This window comes from Euprymna scolopes, chromosome 18 (genome assembly GCF_053919585.1).
Source record: "Euprymna scolopes isolate OS-2025 chromosome 18, ASM5391958v1, whole genome shotgun sequence".
Lineage (NCBI taxonomy): Eukaryota > Metazoa > Mollusca > Cephalopoda > Sepiida > Sepiolidae > Euprymna > Euprymna scolopes.
Genome location: NC_136499.1, coordinates 88,521,738 through 88,544,211, shown reverse-complemented (window position 1 = coordinate 88,544,211; position 22,474 = coordinate 88,521,738). Strand labels below are relative to the sequence as shown.

At 35.4% G+C, this 22,474-nt stretch overlaps 1 protein-coding gene and 1 non-coding gene across 2 annotated transcripts; both read right to left on the bottom strand.

The window, feature by feature from the left end:
* Positions 1-2,260: 2,260 nt before the first annotated feature.
* Positions 2,261-4,210, bottom strand: LOC145297885 (zinc finger BED domain-containing protein 5-like). Its single transcript, XM_080144214.1, has one exon. It carries the CDS (start codon positions 4,208-4,210, stop codon positions 2,261-2,263), a length of 1,950 nt encoding a protein of 649 aa, XP_080000340.1.
* Positions 4,211-17,611: 13,401 nt separating this feature from the next.
* On the bottom strand, positions 17,612-17,693 carry Trnas-gcu (transfer RNA serine (anticodon GCU)). Its single transcript has one exon. It is a non-coding gene; the product is annotated as a tRNA-Ser (tRNA).
* Between the last annotated feature and the right edge of the window lie 4,781 nt (positions 17,694-22,474).

Here is a 22,474-nt window from a genome sequence, read left to right as displayed (position 1 = left end):
TAAAGGACTAATTATATGAACACTATTGCGACTTTTCAGATTAAATTTTAAAAGAATCTGAACTCATTGAAAATGACACGAATATTGTTAAAGAAAAGATATAAAAAAAAGATATATGTGAACTATTTTTAAAACTCAATAAAAAAATGTGTGCTGCATGGATTCATTCCAAACTGATTTTCTATAACTGTGGCTAGATATTGCTAATCTGTATGAATCTGTTTGATTCCTCAATTCTTCCTAGAATTGAGTACTTACAAGAGGGACCATGTGAAGGTTGCCATCATCCATAATTGAAAGTGATGCATTGGAACCAACTAGATTTGAATTTGGCATGCCCAGGTCATTAATCCGTGTTGCAAAGGATTTACATATGAAAATAGGAATTTTCTTTAGTTAAATATTCTAATTGCCTAAAATATCTCTCCAGCTTTCCTAAACACTAGCTAAGTATAATAATGTTAAACCAGTTTGACCATCACTCCTGACTTGAAATGGGAGATTTACATCAGAACCCTTGCCAATATTGCTAATAAAATGGTTGTATCAATCTGCTGCTCCAAAAGATATTTTACTCTCGACGCAATCCACTACATGTATACATGTGCCAAATACATCTTGAGGTGGCGTACTGTTGTCCACCTTTGTTCTATCAATATTTTCATAGTAGGTTCTCAACTGAGCTTCTCTCTATGTCACCTCCTGTAGAATATTCACAACAGACACTCGCCTAGCTGCAACAACTGTCAACAACTTCTCTCCCCCATCTGTGCCTAAAACTAAATTTAAATTCCATGAGTAAAGTTTCTTTTCTAGAATTAACTGTCTGTAGAACACAATGCTGTAGGGTTGCTTCCCAGCTTACTATAACATGACCATTTCAAGTTTAATGTAAGCAAGTTCCTATTTAGCCATTCTATAAAATAAACAAACCCTATTCAAGTTTCACCATTAACAATCATCACGGTGTTGTCTCACCAGCTACCTCATACCCATTAACCCTTATTCTAAAGTGACCTTCAGGTCTTGATAAGCAATAACCCCTTCCCCAATAGAACAAAAAAAAGCATACACCTAAATTCTCAATGTTATATTGCCATCCTTTCCATACCGTTTTTCTATTTATTCCTTCTACTGCTGTCTGCTTGTAAACAGTTTCATTTCTGACAAAAATCTGTCCCTATTAACTTGCCTTTCCACGAGGGCAAAGTTAAACACAAGGTCAGTTTTTAATGTAGAAGATATCCAGCTCTTCAAAAACAGGCACTCTGGATGAAACAAAAATAAAAATTATCCCAATCAAGAAGGATTTTCCTCCTCTGACTGACGACATAACAGAGGCGATGCTTTGATACTAATGCAAAATAAAATAAAAAACCCGTTTTGATATAATTTACTTAAACATTTTATATTCTATACTTTTGTCTTCAGACATGTAAAAGTCACAAATGGAGACCTTAAATGTAAATAAGGAAATCCTGGTTTTCTGAAACAAATTTTGAGTAATGAATTCAAATGCATTTGTCTGATCTTGTTTCTCGATCTTTTGAGGAAAAAAAAAAAATAAATCACCAAATCAATTCCTATTTTCTGTTATTTTTTTCATTCTTATTTGTAATGTAACTTTTTACATTAGATTTCACTAAAGAAATTATGAATTATACTGAAAAATAACATGATCCGAATAAAACTTGTTTAAAAATTTTCCAATCATTATTTACATCATATTTTCATCCAAGTTAAAATCGATTCCCTAGTTTTGCAACACTTTTATGTCCTGTTACAAAGATTAAAAATAAATGTGTAAGGTTTCTAAAACTTGTAGAATCCCGATTTCAAATCAAGATCCATTACGATTTTCATTCTAGAAAATGTTTGAAATTCAAATTTAAGACGTATCAAGAAATTGAAATTCAAGGAATCTTGCTTATGTATCAATTTCCAACATTTTCTAGAATCAAAATTAAATAATGGATTTTGATAAAATTTAGACATAATATGAATAAATCTAAATGTTTAACTGATGCAAAACTTGTTTGGTGAATTAATTTTACTGGTTCTGTGACGAGTATTCTTCTAGGGTATACACACACACACACACACACACACACACATGTACTAAAAGAATACACGTTCCAAGATGGGTAAAATTAATTACACAAACAGTAAACGTAAATGCATATCTATTTAAAAATCAGAAAACGCTGACATGAAAAAAACTTGGATTCATTTGACGGCTGATAAATAGATTAATTATAAATTAATGTGATGGTTGATGTTGTTTTGTTGATACAATGTTCTGAATTTCTGGTTCAATAGATGACAATTTTAAGCGCAGATCTGGTTCTACATTCATCCGAGTTCTGTATTTTGATTTGATAAAAATCAACTGCGATACTGCATGTTCACATAAACATGTCGATGCAAAGGGCATCAGGTATCGTAATGCCCTCGAAGCAAGCAGTGGATGTTCGGTTTTTGCATGCAACCAAAAGTCACCCAAGTTGGACTGATTGAAATGTGACCGCATCAAAAGATCTTGCGTGAGATTGATGAAACTATTCCTTTCCTCAACAGAAAAGTCACAGATGTCGTTCACGTTTACTAGGAATGGATCTCGGATCCATAAGTCATTGCGATCAAGAACAGGGAAGTATTCCCGCAGATTTCTTTGCAAACTTTGTAGATGTTCGATGAAAATAGACTTGGTCTCCTCCGTAATCTTAAGTTGCGATATCGAGAGAAAGTCACATAGTGTTGGAAAGGCCCCAAATATGGAGGACTGAATGTACTTGATCCACATTTCTAACTTGACGAGAAAAGTTTCTATTTTTTCTTGGACGTGAAAAACTGTCATAGTTCTACCTTGCAGACTTAACGTTATGTCATTCAAGTAGGCAAATATGTCTGCTAAATAAGCAACCATTGCCAACCATGTGAAATCTTTGAACCATTCGCTGCCAACGAATGCTTTCTCTATCAGAATCAGACGGATTTCATCCCTCAAATCAAACATGCGTGTCAGAACCTTCCCTCGAGACAGCCAGTGTCCTTGTGAATGAATCAACAATTGTTCATGAGCACTGCCCATCTCTTGACAAAGAATATTAATGACTTGAGAATTTGAAGTGCAAGTTTTTATCATGTTAACCACTTGTATGGCCTCATCCAGCGCTGTTTTTAGTTTGACCGGCATCTGCCGTATCGCAAGTGATTCCCGATGAACACAGCAGTGAGTGAGTTTAATAAGCGGTCCAATCGACTGGATCCTTTGAAGGACTCTCTGGTACTTACTTGAGGATATTAAACTTCCGTCAGTGCAGACGCCAACGCACTTCGGCCAACCAATCAGATTCGCTAATATAACATCATTCAGTGTGATAAAAATATCATCACTGCTTGCATCTGCGGGTAGCGAGTGACAAAAGAGAAAGTCTTCGTTAATTTTATTTTGATATTCATAGCGTATAAAGAGCAGTAGATAAATCTTGTCGCAAACATCGGTGCTTTCGTCTAACAGCAAAGAATAATACTGACTAGCAAACACGCGTTTCAAAAGTTGACTTTTAACATTCTCCGACATATTTTCAATTCGTCGCTTCACCGTTGTGTTCGACAGCGAGATTGTGTTATAGTTATCAGCTGCTTCAGGTCCGTGCATCCGACACGCGATCGCCTTCGCTGCGGGTAAAATTAACTCCTCGGCGATCGTGTGCGGTATGCCACTGTTTGCGATTAACAGCGACACATCGTAAGATGCCAAAACGGCATTTTCATTATCACGCCCAGTCGCCGCAGCTTTGCACACCGGCTTTTTCGGTTCGACCGTCGACAATTCCAGCTGTTTGCTTGCGAAATATTCCATAGGTTTGTCGCAGAACTCTTTGTGTTTAGCTTCGAGGTGACGGCGAAGTTTCGCGGGTCGCATGCTCTCGTTCGCCAACGTTTCTTTGCAGATGACGCACAGGGGTCTCTGCAGGTCCCCATCCTGTGTAGAACACACAAATCCAAAAGCAAGGTAGTTATCGTGATAGTAGCGACGTTTCTTGCGTTTCGGCGGACGATTATTTACCGGCGTGGGTGCGTCTTCCTTTGAGCACGTGACTTCTTCGGATTTGATGTTTGTGGGGTTATCGCCTCCGCTGCTCGTAGTATCTTCCCATTTGTATTTCTTTCTGTTTTTTAACCAACGCTCGATGATCACATTCATAACTGTTCAACAGTTTACAACTTAAAAAATTGAAGTTAAAAGGCGTGTGTATATTGTATTCCGGGTGTTATAGTAAGCGGGGTATAAGTTTAGATTAAAAACAAACGTTGATAAAAACAGTTAAAGCACGCGTGTAAAGTTTCAACTTTTAGTGTTTTCCAGTGCTGACCAAGACATGGCTTCAAAATAACGATCTTTTCTTTACTTGTCCTTGTTAAAATATACATATATATACAAAATGGTAAAACGAAAACGGTGATTAAAGTGCTAGATGCGCACCGGCCAAACTTGAAATAGTTGACCAATCGAAATTCAACTAACAAAACAAACTCGGCAAAACTCATTCAAACTTGGGCGACAATTCATCGCCGCACATCCGTAAATTAATTTACGGCAATAAAATGTTGAATTTGAGTTTTCTTAAGTTCGTATATTCTTCTTAACTTCTATATAAATGCGATACCGTAGTTCATACGAAAAGTATATGATTCGTGTAGTGTTCGTTTTCTATTATTTTTATACTTTTAAATAATAAATAAAAGCTTATAAGCTAATATAAAAACACATTTTCGTATCAATGTAAAAAACGGAAAGATTTCTTTTTCTATTTTGTGAAAATTAATTTTGTTTCCTTTCTAGAATTTCCTCTATATTAAAAAAATGGGAGAAAAATCCGTATACGCATACATATCCATGACGAAACGAAAATATCATTTTAAAAATCAGGTAAATTAATCAAGAAAAAAAAATGTTTTTTAACCGATTAATATGAATTCGTAGACATTACAACAAAAATCTCGCAAGTTTTAATTGTTGTTGAGTTATCTCCCTTCTTCGGGCTAGGATCAACGTTTAGTATCTGTTCTAATGCTGCTGCTAGTGCACTTCACTTTTTTGGTCTCGGTTAGTGGAGGAGAAATCCTTCTATAGATTGATACTTTTTTTTTTTTTTTGTTACTAATCAAAATGCCCCTTTTTGTGGAACTGTCCCCCCCCCCTCACATTAAAAACAATCTTTAACTATAAAAATCGGCGTAACGGAAGCATGGGCGACCCTAGATCCGGCCGTATCGATGTCAGGTGGAAAGCTCGAATGGAAAAGTAATGGTCCGGTTACAAAACCAAACTTGTTTTTTTATTGGCATGTAAGAAAATGTGAATATTTTGTGTACAATTTTATTTTTTGACGAATATTTTACAAAAATAAGTTATTTTAGATTATATTTTGCATAGAATAATAAATAAAATGCTGTTTATTTTTATTTATTTTGTTTAAATAGAATGCAAAGTTTTTTTTTTCCAATGGTTTGAATCTGTTTTGGTCTTATTAAATATTGATTTCTTTATTAAATCTCATTATTATTTATTAAAAATAGAATGCAATGCTTTTAATTTTTTTTTTTTTTTTTTTTTTTTTTTTGAAAATTAGAATACAATGTTTTTCATTGTATGGATTTGTTTTAGTATTATTAAAATATATTACTTGGAAAATAGAATACAATGTTTTTTCTGTATTGTTTATTTTTTTTTTAATTGAATACAATGTTTTTAATTGTTTTTGTTTCGTTTTGTATAAAACAAGTTTTTTCAGTTGTTTGAATCTGTTTTAGTATTACAAAAATATATTACTTTATTAAATATTTAATGATTTCTTTATATTTTTAGAAAGATTTTGGAAAGATTCCGAGCCATGCAAGGAACTAGTGCCAAAAACTTGGGTTAACTGTCCTAAAATGGTAGAATGAATTGGTAATGGGAGATCATTTTATATTAAATTTTAATTTGAAAAAATATTCTACACTCTAAAATTCTAAAATACTTTATTTGAGCTAAGGGTGTTATCTAATAATTTATTTTTTATTTTATATTATTTTGTGTGTGTGTGTGTGTGTGTGTGTGTGTGTGTGTGTGTGTGTGTGAATATTTATTTATTGAAATATGTTGAAAATATCTGTGACTATCGACTAGAAGTTGTAGTCTGGATAGACAGGCACGAGTGTAGGTTCCTTATGGTTTGATTGGGAAATTTTGCGGCAGCATTGATTATGATTGATTATGCCTTTCTTGTGCACTCATACCAGGCCCCCCAAAATTTTTAGCATTGTGCTTCATGCTATTGGTCCATTGGTATAGTATTTAGAGGATTAATATGCACCTTTCCTCGCATATTAGGGACTCAACCATGTACAGGCTGTTCCGCATACTCCAGAACTCTATAATGTTTCGGTCTAGATGATCCTTATGTTTAGGGAACCTTTTTTGTATCCTATCCATGAGGCTCAGGGATTGGTAATTTACTTTAGCCTCTTGTGGTATGCATGCCATTTTGATGGGAGATGTTTCCTGACTGTATCGGGATTCTATCCCAGCTTGCAATGCTTCTTCCATGTTGTCTGATTCAGCTGCTGTGACTTTGGTGATAGGTGCAGGGATATGAGACATGGTATTTGCCTCAGCATTGACATTACATGGTATTGATAGGGCCTTGAATTTGTACAGTAGGGTCTGCTCTGTGATGTCTAATATTCTGGGGGGTTTAATTTCCTCTAAGTTACGATTATTGAATATCGGCACAAGGGGTTTGTGATCGATGGCGAGAAAGAGGTGAAAGCAGCCTAAAAAATACATTTTACAGCTTTCTAAATCAAACTTTATGGCCAAAGCTTCTCCTTCAATCGATGCATAACAGCTTTTAGCAGAATTTTTTAGAATTGGAAGCCATCATATACAACCTTTCAGTGTCCTGGCCCACAAAGGTGGTCCATTTTGAATGGACACTCACAATGTTTTTGCAGTAGTGTAAATCCTATTCCTGTTCGATTCCAGTTTGTAGTCATGCATATTGGGTGATTTATATCAAACGTTCAAACACCCTCCTGGATGCTCTCTAGAATTTTATCCTTACACTGCCGAAAGAGTTGCTCCAATGTATCATCCCAGTAAAATCTGCTGTTATGTTTAAGCAGTTGCCCAAAAGGTGACATGACATATGCCTGGGCAAACGTATGTAAAATCAAACCAAAGAAAGATCTAACTCCTGTTATATTTGTCAGAAATGGAAAGTCTGATGCCATCACTTAATTTTGTCAAAACCAGCAAACTACACATTGTCTTTTACAAAATGGAATTTATCTGGGTTGAATATGATTCCATTTTCAGTGCAAAGCATGATGTATCGAATAGTGTGCTAAAAAGATAGTGCTTTATCATCATTCCATAAAATGGAATCGTCCACACAACAGGTCACATGAGGGAAGCTTTCTGTAATGGCAAAGAATCTCTTTGTGTAGCCATCATTGGATTGGAGAGCTCACAAATATCAATATCTGATCCATTTAGTGATGAAAATGGTGATATCCTGTGCTTTTGAAGCAAGAGGAACACTGTGATATCTATTCCAGACATTGAGAATGGTTATCTTATTTCTTAAGCATATTGTATTGACATGGTTGAATGGAGAGAGTGTCTGGTATGTTTCTTGTCTCATGGCTACATTCAAATTCTGCAGGTCAACTGCCTATGTGGACTGCCATCTTTTTTGGGGAACTGTGATTAATCTGGAACACCATGCTGTTGGTATTCCAGCTGGCAATAGTTTGATGATGTTTAATGCAACATCAGCATCTAACTGGGATTTGACAGCTTTTTTCCAATTATGAGGTACTGGAATCGGTTTGTGAATGGCCTTAAGTTGGTAGTTGTCCAAGAATGTAGTAGTGAGTGGTTCTCCTATCATGATCTGCAACATGTGTTGAAGTCTCTGCTGGCAAAGTGACACTTGATCCAATTTTCTAGGTCATTGCAATAATTGGGTTTAAGAGGGAATAGTAGCTTGTCTGGTGGTAGTGGGTAAGGTAATCCGTATGAGCATTCATAAGGAGCAAATGTAGTGTCAGTTGGTTTACAGTCTACTTTGTTGTAACTACTTGAGTCCTAGGTTGTGTCAAAAAGTTGTCGTCAATAATCCTTATTTTTTAAAGGTTGTTTGTGATATGAATAGGCCCTAAATTTTTGAGCAAATGTAAATTATCTTTGAATATGTCACATCACCAAGTGACATCGTGGTGACAAAGGCTCCTATGATGGGCAGGTTGTCATCATTTACAACAAATAATCGATGCTTAATGTGCAGTAGATGCTTTGGAAGTGCATCTAGAATCATTTAATATATCTTCTTCAGCTGTATTTGTTTGAACTTTTGTGTCTGTCATGGCAGCTAATTGGTTGGTTTGGGATTTCTCATCTGTACATATAAAATGTCCAAGGCACTTCTGCACCACCATATTTGATGTCATTTTAATATTAATGAATGAGGATGGCTATGGTTGACTTGGTGTGAACTGGTTGTTGGTCCATGTAGAATTCCCACTTCTTCCTTTAGTCATTTGGGCTGCATATTCATGGTTTATATGAAGGAGGTGTTACCACCCTGGTCATCATTAGGGTCATTCTCCATTATAGCATTAGATAATGCTATGCTGCAACATGTATTTGTGAAGTGGTTTTCTCTTCCTCATTTTTGGCATGATTTACCCCAAGCAGGGCATTGCTTGCAACCTTTTGGGTGTGCTTTGTGATCACAAACTTTGCATTTGTTTTTATCCCCTGTCTTGGTTTTATTTTGTGGCAGAAATTTTTGTGACAGCGTAAATTTGATTGGGGCAATTTGTAGGGTCTCTGCCAGTTGAAAGTGGTTTGATGCTCTGGCAGTAGATTCCAGAGTCAGCAGGCATTTAGTCAAGTCCTTTAGGGTTGGCAGAGAATTAATCTCTGTCAAAATATTTGTTATAGATAACAACTGTGAAAAGCTGAAATTTTGACAACTGGTAGTCGTTATCATCGATAATAACATAGTAAAATTTGAATCATTTGCAAAGGATAGAAAAAGAATTATAAGAATTATTTATTTTCAAAATAGGAACGTCCAAAAGTAAGGGACAAAATTGAGAAACAACTAACAAATATTAGGTTTTAAAATTTTGTCCCTTAGTTTTGGACACTACTGTATAGTAGCGATTTTGAAAAAAAAAAAAAAATGAATCGAATGCCATAGGCTGGAATTGAAACCAAAATATCAGGATTCCTTAACCTTTGAGCAACGCCCATTAACATATAAATAGTTTAAAAAATAGTGTTGCTTAACCTATGAATGCAGATTTGTGTATGCAAACATGTTTAGTTCACTACTCCTGCCAAAGTCAACTGTTTTGCTTTCAATGTTGATCCCTTAGCAGCAATTTTTGTCGGCTAAAAACCAAATTGAAAGTATGCTACAGGCCCAAATACCCTATATATCAAATTTCAACTCTGTAGATCAAATATTCAGAGAAAAGTTTGGTAGAGACTTTTCGCATACACACTGACAAGGTCACTTCTCTCTACACATATATATATATATATATATATACTAGCAGTTCCGCCCAGCTTTGCTCAGGCCCTATATACTGTTCATAATGTTATGTGCATATGTATATATTAAAAAGTGTGAATATGTAATGTCTTTCTGTATAATAGTCTTCCTTGACTACCATAGAGAAAAGACAGACACACATTTTCACTTTTATATATATATATACATATATATATATATATATATATATATATATATAGATAGATAGATAGATAGATAGATAGATCGGATGCAATATTTAGTAATGATTTAAAAAGTATTTAAAAAAAAGTCTCATGCGCCACCACCGAGACTCAAAACCAAAACATTCAGCTCACGATTTATTTTTCCTCTGCCGTCAATGACTGGGCTATGAAAACATGTTTACTGCAAGGCTAAAAATTAAAACATGAACCAATAGCTACTATGTTATGCATTCGTAATGCAGACGTTCAACCTTCACCTGGCAAATTTCATTTTTTAAAATTTTCACACTTTTGCGCCAATTTTTCCGGGCTAAAACCCAAATATAAAGTTTTGCATGGATTCAAATACCTTATATATGAAGTTTCATTGTCTGTAGACCAAAAACTCTAGGAAGAGTTTGATAGGCAAAATTTGTTAAACAAAAATATATACGTATACATTTTTGTGTTTACTATAAAGTTTTTTATGCAAATATTATGCAAGTATAAATCATGTAGAATATCTGCATGACTATAATTACACGTAATACTTAAATAAAGATGATTATCCCATTAGAAAACCGAAGCAACTAATAGGGAATTAATTAAAATGAATGTTTAAAAGAATATGCAAATTAGCTAGATCTTTTGCTAGTGAATGCAATTCAACAACCCGTATATAAGAAAATTGTATTTTCTTTTTAAATAAATAGAAAAGAGGGTTTTTAATATAAATATCAATACACACAAAAGAAAAACAAATTTATAGGAGTATAGAAGATAGATATATAGGAGGAACAAAAACTATATATTGGTAAATATAGATTGGTTCATTTATTCAATAAAGGTATACAAACATTTAGTTGGGGGATAGAGGGGACTCTTTATGCCAAGGCATTTCGAAACCTAATGCATCTCATTAGAAGAGTAGAGAAGATGCTAGGTAACATAATGGGGATGCGGCGTCTAGCGTAGGATTCATCAGGAATTAAATAAATCAATAAAATTATAGATGATGTTGGGGGGGAGTTTTATCGAATTCTAAGATAAAGGAGTAGCGTGTTATATAGAGTATTGTAAAAAAATGTATAGAGTCTCTATAATAGTCTTAAATGCATGTAGTATATGCTTTAAGGCTTAGGGGGAGGTATAGCGTGGATGGGTGGTAATTCTATTTTATCGGTATGTAAGATGCCTATTATCTATGCAGGGGCATTTTATTGACAGATGCAACCGAGACGACAACAGCACTTTGAGGCGGTGTATAATTTCAGGAGGAATATTATGATGATGATTTAAGGTGAAAGGATGTATTCTAAGCAGGGTTGAACAAAAGTGATTACATGGGGCATCGTGTACCAGGGTTTTAATTTAGTGAGGCGAGGGAGGGGCTGGAAGTGAGTTGAAGGAGTAACTTATGGGGTGGGTATGGGTTGGGTAGTTGTAAGGCTATAATAATAAATTTCAGAATACAAATATATATTACGTAATATGTAGTAATAATCCTAGGGTTGCCTTGTTATTAGATGTACAGGAAGTATAAGGCCAAGGGGTAAGGATAGGGTAGCAAAGTTTATGAAGGTGGATAAAAAAACAAAAGAAATTTTAGGATGTGGACGATTGGCATGGTGGGATAATAGCAGGAAAAATGTACTATTAGGCTCCAATGAAACTTGTTGAGCTTTATATTATCCTGATAAGTCTCCTCTTATAGAATTGAACTCACTCTCTTTTTCTAACTCACTAAGTTATATATATATATATATATATATATATATATATATATATATATATATATATATATATATATATATAATAAATTCCACAGCCAAACAACGTCGCAGCCCACAAGAGCCATGACAGTCAAAGATCCGGAAGTCCAAGACTCGAGTTTCGCCCTCATTTGGGCTCATCAGTTAGACACATCCGAACTCAGGATTCGAAACTCGAGCCTCTTGCATGCAAGGCAAGCACTCTACCAACTGAGCAAACGCCCTGCACACAAGAATTTCTATTAACCAACACAGATCAAGCAAACCGCGCCGAAATCCGACTGTGAAATGAACCTACTTCGTCTCAACAATATATATGTCAACATTTTTCTTGTCAAAATAAAATATATAAATCAATATCAGAGCCAGAAGAAATACCAACTTTATACGTACTGTATATTTCGGCATATAGGGCGACCATCAGATAAAACGAGATATAAAATTGGACCAAATTTTAATAAATTTATCATTTGTATAAGTCGACTGCTAAATCACAAAACCATATTTGTTAAGCCTAGGCTAGAGATTTCAACACCCAGTTTCTTATGAAATATTGGTTTTTAAAGGTGATTTTTTAACTTTAAGGGTTGTTTTATATGCTGAAATATATGGTATTTAGATTTAGATTAGATAGATATAGATATATATAAAAATATTTCCATGTGACTGTTCACCATTACATACAGGAGTTGCCAAAATGTAGTTTGGAAAGACAAGACGAGAGTTTCATTCTAACATTTAATAACAACTTTATTAGTTGTCTTCGTTCGTATGATTTGTAGAAAAGTGGTTAATTTTAAAAAGAGTTAATATGTATCGATGCTGATGAAAGATTAGACAGATCTGTTAAAAGAGAGTTCATGTTTGTGTAGTTGAAGTTATCATTTAGTCCTAGGCACAATGGATGCTTTGTCTTTGCATCTTAGTCAAACCCCAGGCCCAAAGGCTTGGGTAGGTGGTGTGGTATCCCAAGGGAGTACTTCAGGATTGGTCTGTGCCATGTGGAGATGTCTTCAGTTCGAGAGCCAGAAAGAATGAAGAGAGAGAGAGTTTCCATGATTTAACTTTTTTGTGCTTTGTTACATATTCAGCTCAACAGTGAGATAGCGTCTGATTGGGCTAGCAAGAAGAAATCCAATCTCCAATCAATTAGCAATGCTGTTATGAAATAAAATATAAAATTCAATCTTAAGCAGCGAGTGTATACTGCTCCTGCTGCTACAAATTCTATGCAATTTTGCAGAATGCAGAAACTATGCATAAATAGAATTCAGCACACATCATCTAATAAGAAACCATAAAAAATGAATAAGTAATTAATTAACATTTAATTTTCAAAGAAATATGCAAATTAGTTAACCCTCATGTAGTCGCTTGCATATCCATGACTGAGTATATTAAGAAGTTCATTTTAATAATTTTGAAATAGTTAATATTAATGTCAAAGTTAGAAAAACTCAACTTTATGCGTGTATAGATATAAATAATGCACATGAATTTAGATAAAAATGGATTGGGCAAAAATGACAAAAGTGAATAAATAGGTAAAAATGGCGCTTTGACAACAGAAAATTAGGACTGTTTGAGAAATGCAGGTTAAGCTTTCATTCCTTAGTTTAAAATAGGGCTAAGCCCTATCCCTTCCTCTGAAAATTAAATAATTTTTAATGAGCATTTACACTGGTAAGGGTGGAGGCTAGGCTTTTTTTTAAATATGGGCTGTCACAGTCAATGAAAATGCTTTCTTCTAGTTTTATTTTAGAGAGCCAGTCTGAATAGTCTTTGTGGAGGTAGATATAAGTAATATAAAACTTAATTGCTTGTATATCCACACTCTTTCTTTCATCATAATTTATATCTCTAGCCAAGCCAGGAGTCACATTACAGAACCACTAAAAACAAAACACATGACAAGTGAACTAATTCACCACCAAGCAAGACTGGTATTTATTATGCCTGACGCTTTTAGTTCTTTGTTTTTGCCCAGAAAACTGTAATTTTTCCAGCTGATATGAGGCCCCTCACTAATATTGAACGCAAAACTATGTAGTTTGATTTGGAGGGGATTTTTTCAGTAGAAAATGATTTTCAAAATAATAAGTCATTATTTTAGCACGCTCCATACTATTCTGTATAAGTACCCAGAGCTAATTTTCTTTCACAAAAAAAAAGTTATAATTGCAAATTGGGGCAAAACGTAAACAAAAACAAAAGTACAGATAATTTCATAAATATTAGCAAGCCAGAAGAGTACTTGCTTCAAAGTTAACAGCAAACGGTGTTTGATCCGATTTTGTCTCTGATTCTGTCTCTGACATCATCTTCTGGCAAGAGTTTTAGTTTCTTAAGTTTATTTTTTATTAAATTGTTAGATGAAAGTACAAAATAGTTAACAAAGAACCCTCCTCAGGATGTTAAAGATGACTTTCTAAATAATATTATTATTTCAATATGGTCAGTAACTTGCAGATGATTTAGAAAGTCATCCTTAACTTAGAAGCTTGATAATCACTTAAAAATAAAACAAAATATTGGTAGAAACCTCCCAACAAATGTTACCATAACATTTATTGGGCGGATTTCTATTAGTAATTTGTTTTATTTTTCATTTTGAAGTCATTATCAAGACCAGGGTTGTCAAGTTGGATGTTGAAAGTTTGACTCCAACTCCTAGAATTCCTAGGATGCTAACTCCGACTCCTTTAATATCTGACTCTGACTCCCACCTCCTATGTGGAAATCTATTCTGCAGATCCATATACCAGCCTCCCACACTTATTCAGCAAACATTTTATAATTACTTTTCATGTATATTATTTTTTACGTTTACATTCACTTGTATGATAAATATTCTCATATATACACTCAACCAGCTTAATAGAATAAGTTAAGATAACAAAGAGATAAAAAATTTACAATCAAATTTTATACTACCAGTTCAAAAAGAATACAATATTTAGGGATAGGGAAACCTCTTTAGGCCATGGCATTTCGAAGCTAAACACCTTTCATCAAAAGAGGGGAATAAAGACACATTATTCAGAGAAGAAATTTTTTAAAAGATAATAGTGCCTTTATGGAAAGATGATCAAAGGAAAAATAGGAAGCTGTACTGAAACTGAAGCCGATTCTAGGACTGCCAGCAATCATTGTAAAAGAGTAATAAAGAACATAAGAGAGTTGTATGCTCAGTCCGTTAAATCCAAAGTAGCTGAGTATAACATATTTTTTATAGTAAAAATCTTTTTGGTGCAAGAAAATTAAAAGCAGTGGCTGCCAGTTATTAAATTATTGAATTAAGTTTCCATTTTCAAGACTTAACAAATTAAATTAATTTAAATAAATATAGCAGCAATAAAATTTTATTCAAACTTTTTTTCAGATTATTATACATAAATATTTATTATAAAATAATTAAATAAAACATAATTTTTCTTTTTAGTGCTTCTACAGAATTTGAACCTAACCAAACTGACTTTTCCAAACTAAAGCTTTGCCCTATTTTAAACTAAAAATGGGAGCTTAGTGTGCACTTCTTGAACGGTCCACATTTTCCGTTGTCAAAATTTTTGCCATTTTTATCTATTTGTTCACTTTTGGTATTTTTACAGGTACCATTTTTTTCAGTGCCATTTTTACCGAGCACCAATACACATACCTGACTTCATATAAATAAAGATAGCTGTTTATTTCAGGTTGCAATTCATCTGTTACTGTTACTGAACTGCCTTTATTTATTTGCTTCTCTACGAGGGCAAAGTTAAGCACAAAAAGTCATTTTTTTTTTAAATTTGAAGAATATCCAACAAAGAAAGCTGTTACAAATCCTTACCAAAAACAAGGAACCTATCGCTCCGATGAGATATAGACAGCTGGTCGAGCATTACAGTAAGCTACCACATATGTACGGTCTCCCCAAGATACACAAAGACGGTATTCCACTCAGACCCATAGTGAGCTGCCGAGGCTCAGCATGCCACCCACTGAGCAGGTACCTTGTGGATATAATAAACCCATTAGCAGGCAAGTCAGCAACACATGTAAAGAATTCTGCCCACTTCACGGAACTGATCAAGGGAGCACCCATCAGTACAAACCAAATGGTAAGCCTAGATGTGGTTAGCCTGTTCACTAAAGTTCCAACTAGTGAGGCACTAGCAGTAATTCAAGATGAACTAGCTGCGGACCTCTCCATAGAAGAGCGCACATGTGTACCATTGCCAAACTTAATGGAAATGCTGACATTCTGCATAGAAACAACCTACTTCAGAATGGGTACTGACCTATATCGAGAAGAGGAGGGGCTCTCTGATAGAGAGAGAAAACCTTGAATAACAACATAGGTTTAACATTAACAAAAACCAACTAAGAATTGTGACATATGGCCGAGTGGTCCTAGACGTTGTATCAAAGTTTACAGTTACCCAAAGGTGCTGAGTTCAATCCTGAATGAAGGCAGTGAAAAGTGACATTCAAAACAGAGAATCACCAACTATGTCCCAGAGCCTAGCTGGAGTCTGAACACGGTACCCCCGGAATAATAATAAAACACAATACAAAACACCTGATGGAGGCCGGAGGGCAAAACGGCCAAAACGTTGTGACAATAACAACTAAGATGAGGAAGTCAGTCCGACAATCTCAACCAATTAAACCACCTCATCTCAAAAATACAGACAATTACTAATAACCAATTCCATAAAAAATATGGAATCATGGAGGAAACAAAAATTTTTAAATTTGCCATAGTTTAGAAGGATTTATTCTCCTCTAAAAAGAAAATCTTGCAATTATTTCCTTTCATCCCTTTGAAAACTACAAATCAGCAATTATCTGCTACATAACAAAATGAACTTCTCTATACGGATTAACAAAAACATTATTATCTACGTGAACTGAACAGAATAATTAGATAATGTGATAAAATCAAGTTGGATTTTTGCTGAAGCGCAAATTTTACGCTAAGATGCAAATTGGGCGCCGTTCATTATTCTATTTCAAGGAATCAATCCTAACAATCTATACATATATAAAAGTGAAAGTGTCTGTGTGTCTGTGTACATTTCCCTACACAATAACTCTGTCAATTTTATGCCTACAGATTCGAAATCTGATATACAGGGTATATGTGATTGGTTTTCAGACAGAAATTTGGCGATTAAGGGGTCAAAGTTCAACGATTTGATCTTTGAGAACTCTACCAAACTCCTCCGACAATTTTGGGTCTAAACACTTGAAATTTTAGATATAGGTTCCTTGGACATGGATCTAACTTAATAACTTGATTTGAGCCCAAAAGAATAAATGTTAAGGGGTCAAAAAAGGGGGCAAAGTTAAAAAAAAATTGACCTCTGCGGTCTCTTCCAATTTCTGGTCTAAATATTTGAAATTTTACATAAAGGGTATTCAGAGATAGGGCAAGCAAGGTTTGGGTCGAAAATTTTTAGTTACCAATATATAAATGTATGTATGTCTGTTTGCATGTCTGCCTTAAACTTTCAATAGAGGCGACGGATTTTACCAAGATCAGTATCGTTTTAAAGTTCAATCTTTCATACGACAAATATCGAAAAATTGGCTAAAAACATTAATATCTTCCCCTTGAACTAGGCACTTTTCTACAGGGGCGGGGGGGGTCACTTTTTTCGCCGATATTTTTGAAAGTTATCCTCTCCTTTTGATTGTCTAGCCTTAATTTTAAAAAATGTCGTTTCCGGTTTGGCAGTGGTCGTAACAGCATAAACGTTAGGTTTTACCCTGTTCTTTTCCTCCTTTCCGGTACGGGTTCGAGTCCGCCTTCCTACTACCACTTTTTTTTTTTTTTTGCTCAACATACACATCCAATCACCCGGGAAACGCCGGGCTGAAATGCTAGTAACAAATAAATTGAAAAAATAATGGAATTTGGATTGGAGCTTTTTATCCTTGCGAAATAAAATTATTTATTACTCGATTAGTGATAATTATTTTTTTTAAATGAAAAAAAAAATAAAATTAAGTAAAATACGCCCTAAATCATCACATTTTTAACAAGATAACTAAAGTAAAATATATACGACGAGGATGAGATTCGAACTCACGCGGGGAGACCCCAATGGATTAGCAGTCCATCGCCTTAACCACTCGGCCACCTCGTCATCTGCTTAGTTCATGTTGTTTTTCATATTATAAATTATTTTATATTACATATTTTTAATGTTGTAAGATTAAAAGATTGTTTATGTGTGTTTAATAATTTAGAAATAAGAATTTCACTATTTTTAATCGCTTAATGTTTAAATATGATTTCTTTATTTGTATTACTCCTAAACTAGAACGCTGAAAACATGATTGCACATGTAAAAACAAACGATATTCAATTTTATGACGTCGATATTTTACGTTATCGTTCGTCAAATCAAAACAAAACCAAATTAGTTTATTATCGAAGTAAACAAAAAAGTTATTTTAAATGTGAGCGTACGAAATAAAAAAAAAAAAGTTCCAAGATAAATATAGAGAAAGAAAGAGTTAAAATAAAATAGACTGGTTAATGAAAAAATAAAAATGGAGAGAGAAAGAAAGAGCGATATTTTTCTTTCTTCAATAATAAAAATGTGATATTGTTTTGATTCTGTCGGCGTAAAATTAATAATTACCGAAACTTTCGATTTTATAAAAAATTATTTTTTTTCTTTTTACTATCAAACCCAACGTATTTACGAAAAAATAATATTCTTTTTTTTAGGCGATTACATTAAAGTATCCACTAAAAAATCGTGCTATTTTTTAGATGGGGTTTTCAAGTTAAATTCTGTTTTTACGGTTTATTTTGTTTATTAAATTGTTAGGTGAAAGCACAGAATATTTACAAAACGCACTCCCCATGTTAAGAATGGGTTTCTAAATAATAGAGCTAAGATTTCAGGTTTTATTTAAATATAATGCCGATCATTTTCCTAAATTTCACATAAAATGAGCACTCACTTCCGAGACACTTAGTAGTGATATGATAAGGACGTATAACCATTTTTTTTTTTTTTTTTTTTTTTTTTTTTTAATAAAGTCTGGAAACAATATTTAATGTTTTAACGTATATTTTTGCGTTCCTCCCATCTCCACAAAATTTGTAGTGGGGAAATCATTTTTTTCTTGACATTTTTTTTTTTTTTCTACAATACAATAAAATAAATTGTGGAAATTTTATGTCGGTGCTAATTTTAAATAATAGGTATCCACCCATATTGATACTTTTGACATATCTTGCGCTAACCGTGTCGCGATTGAATGCTTTGCTCCTTTTGTTTACATTAGAACGTCACACTCAAACAAACCTTTTTTTTTTTTTTCGCTATTTCCAAAAACCCGCGGGCGTTAAGCCACGTCCCCCAATACTTCGATCCTTAAAACACACCCAGTTCAATTTTCTCGTATCCAGTTAAATACCAGCATTAAAATGTTGAACGGAAAACTATCTTAATACTACCAAGCAACAGCAACAACATTCCTTATATTTTTGTGCGCAACAAATTTGGTCATTAATTAATTATACTTCATTGATTGTGACATAGGCGCGTTCACTATAATGTGTCTAAGTTAGGTACCCTTCAAGAAGGCATGAGGGAGGCGCCCTTACCAGAGAATGCCGACGGGGTTACCGAAGCACTTTTTGTAGATCAGAGAGTTCCCCTACTTGAGAGTGCTGACTTCTCAATCCCACTTTCCGACCCTGATATCACAGTTCTTTCAGTTTGAGAGAACTAAATACCCTCCTACCCCCTCCTAGGCTTTGCTTTCTCACTTTGAGAAGGGGTGTACGAGCCTTTTTCAAGCCTCACACAAAAACACACATTCACATTTCAAGCTATGTCATATACATACGCGCACACAAACATACGCGCCCACGTCACACATGTACACATATTCACGTTCGCGTACATACACTCACATTCACATGTATAGACACACACGCTAACGCACACATATGTACTCACACACGCACACATGGACGACGTCACTTCCGTCTTCTAAGGAAATATACACATGCGCAAAGGACCACCGAAAACGAGTATAAAAGAGAGAGCAACAACCGGCTCTTCCTTTTTTCCGGCCCAGCTTCCGTGCTGGTCGGTCGGTCTTCGGACCGCCCGCATGCGTCACGCCCACTTACTGCTATGTATGGGGCACGAGCTGGCGGACTGTATGTACACATTCCCACTCTTTCTTTCTCTATCTACTACTGGTCCCTGAGAACACCTTCGCGTAGCTGACTACTAACTGATGTCAACTCTCTATCCACTTTTTTGTCTACACGCTGGACTATCATTTTCATTTTCACTACAACACTCATTTCTCTTCCCACGCGCGAACAAACGATAGTGACCCGAACTTGAGATGAAAACACATTTCCTATTCTTGCTACAACACTAGTCCTGCAACGAACATTGGTTACACACGCGCGGACATGAACACATGTTATAACTAAAACGTTCATTCTTTCAACAGCAAATAAACGACGTTTATCTCTACCCATCAATTGAAGGAGTCTTTATATCCTGGTCCGTTACAGGGGTTAGTTTGTTGCTAATCGCCTAAGGCGCCTTACTGAGGTATCTTTTGTAGAGTCAGATGGCCCCTCCTCTGGAGCCCTGACTTTTTAAATCCCACTTTCCAACTCTAATGTTACAGTTCTTGCAATGGGAAAGAACTAAATACGCAAAGTTTATATCTAATCGAAATAAATACTGGCGATTCAGCCTTGTCAGTACTGCATAGTTAGCCGTTGACCTCTGGGAGAAGAATATGATACCAGCAGTAGCAGCTAATCAAAGTGGCCTTTTTAAGGCAGATCTCAAACTATCAGAATGTTTAGAGAACTGAGTCTTTGCACAGCTATAAATTAATTGATAGTCAGACATGAAGCACGGAATGAAAACTCAACCTAAAACAAAACAGCGAAAGGTTTATTTTGACATTTAAAAGTTGGACTGTGTCCGAGTGCAAAAAGGAAGAGTAGAAGGTTTTTAGGGTGTGAAGGTTAGGGAGAAGTTCTTGTTGGAATGTCCAGTGGACATGGGCAGGAGAGAGAGGAGAGGGTCTGTCTTCACTGCTTGTCAGGTTCTCTCAACTGGCTGACCATGGTTCTAGAGGGGCTAAAACAAATTCCTTAGGAGATAAGACAAATCAATTCGCTCTGCTTGCTGTCGCGGAATTGCTTAGCGGGGTGGAAGATTATTAAGTCACATGAGAAAATAGATCTTTGTTTTATTTGTGACTGCTACATCATCCTCTGCTTAGGTGGAAAGCCGACAGAAAAAAAATGTTGGCAGGGAGGTGGTGGGGGTATGAGAACACAGGAGCACCTGTTGTCTCAGTCTGATGATTTGTTGAATGAGTTGGTTTCCCCTCACAAAATTCATGTTTGTTAACTCTGGATAGGAGTGTAATAAGGCCTGGTATGGGTCGTCAACAGAAGCAATGAAAAATACTGTGAGGTATTTGATTTCAAAGCCGCGATGGAAAGTTCCATATTAGCATCTATCAGCCAACGTCTGCATATATCCACTATGAGTTTGAAGTGATGCAGAAAGTCTGCACTTAAAATGGAGTAGGATAAATCAGCTATGGTAAAGACTCACATAAAGTTCTACATAATTTCAAGTTAAGAGAACAAGAAATTTGAACATATGTGAAAATACAGGAATGGTTTACCGTTTGCATTGTGTTCAGCAACACTAGCGGCTTCTCAGTGAGGAGTTTCAGTGATCAAATATTGCAAGCTGCTTCTGTATCAACCAAACAACATACTTGGCATCAAAAATTTGTAATAAAATAGGCATGATTGTTCTGTATATCCTGTGGAGAGTGTGCTGTGCTCCACTCTACGACCTTGGTTCCCCTGGTTTAAAAACGGACAGAGCATTTTGCATCACCATGCCTCAAGCAACCATGATAAAAGCACAGTCTCAGCTTGTTTGAGTAGCATGGAGATAAAAAGGGAGCCTTGAATTGGTATATATGCCACTGTAGCTCAGATTTGTTCACTTGTCTCACCTCTTGGAAGAGACCATCAATGGTTTTAATGATAGCCATATCAACGAGCGGTTGGGTAGTCTCCGTTAGAAGAGACAAGTAGTGTTTAGCCTGTAACATAGTAGTTACTGAGGCGAGCTATCCTGAAATAAAAGCACCTTTTTCATTTATATATATATATATATACATTTATATACATATATACAGGGTGTAAACAATAAACTGGAAGTTTGAGATTTCAAACTTTAAACCTTGATAAAGAAAGGACAGTAAGAGATTTGTATATTTAACTGTTTTATTAAATATAAACAAATGCAAACATTTTATTTCATGCATTCTGTGTTCGTTACAACTCTACTTTCAACCGAGTCGTTGTTTGCTTCGTTCACCACATTCTTTTCTTCTACTTCTTCTTTTATACACGTTCGTTCGCTTTAGTGACTAAAAATCGTCTGTCCTCCCGCTTTCCTTTCCTCGTTATTTATGGAACCAGGGTAGGAGATTCTCCGAGATTCCCCGAGATTCCACGAGACTTTTTTCCACATAAAAGCCTGCAGGCGCCATCTTGATTCTCAATTTGTGCTCTGTAGCACAAACATGCAGCCACTTTAACGGTAAGCCACTTCTTTCTCCACACTCCCCCCTGATCTCATGATCTCATGATCACAGAGACGGCGGGGTAGGGGTGGCGATCGCTGCCGTCAGGTGCTTCTGCGAAGGGGGACAGTGCTGCTCTCGTCTTCACGTGCGCTCTCATCCACCGCCTGATGAAGGCTTCATCTCCGTGGAGGCTGCTGATGTCAGAGTCACTGCTTGATAGGGATGGTGCAAACCAAAGCGATGGCCCACTCGTCTCAGTCAGAGTCACTCTCATCGTCCACTGGAGGTGGTACATGTGTCGCCGGCC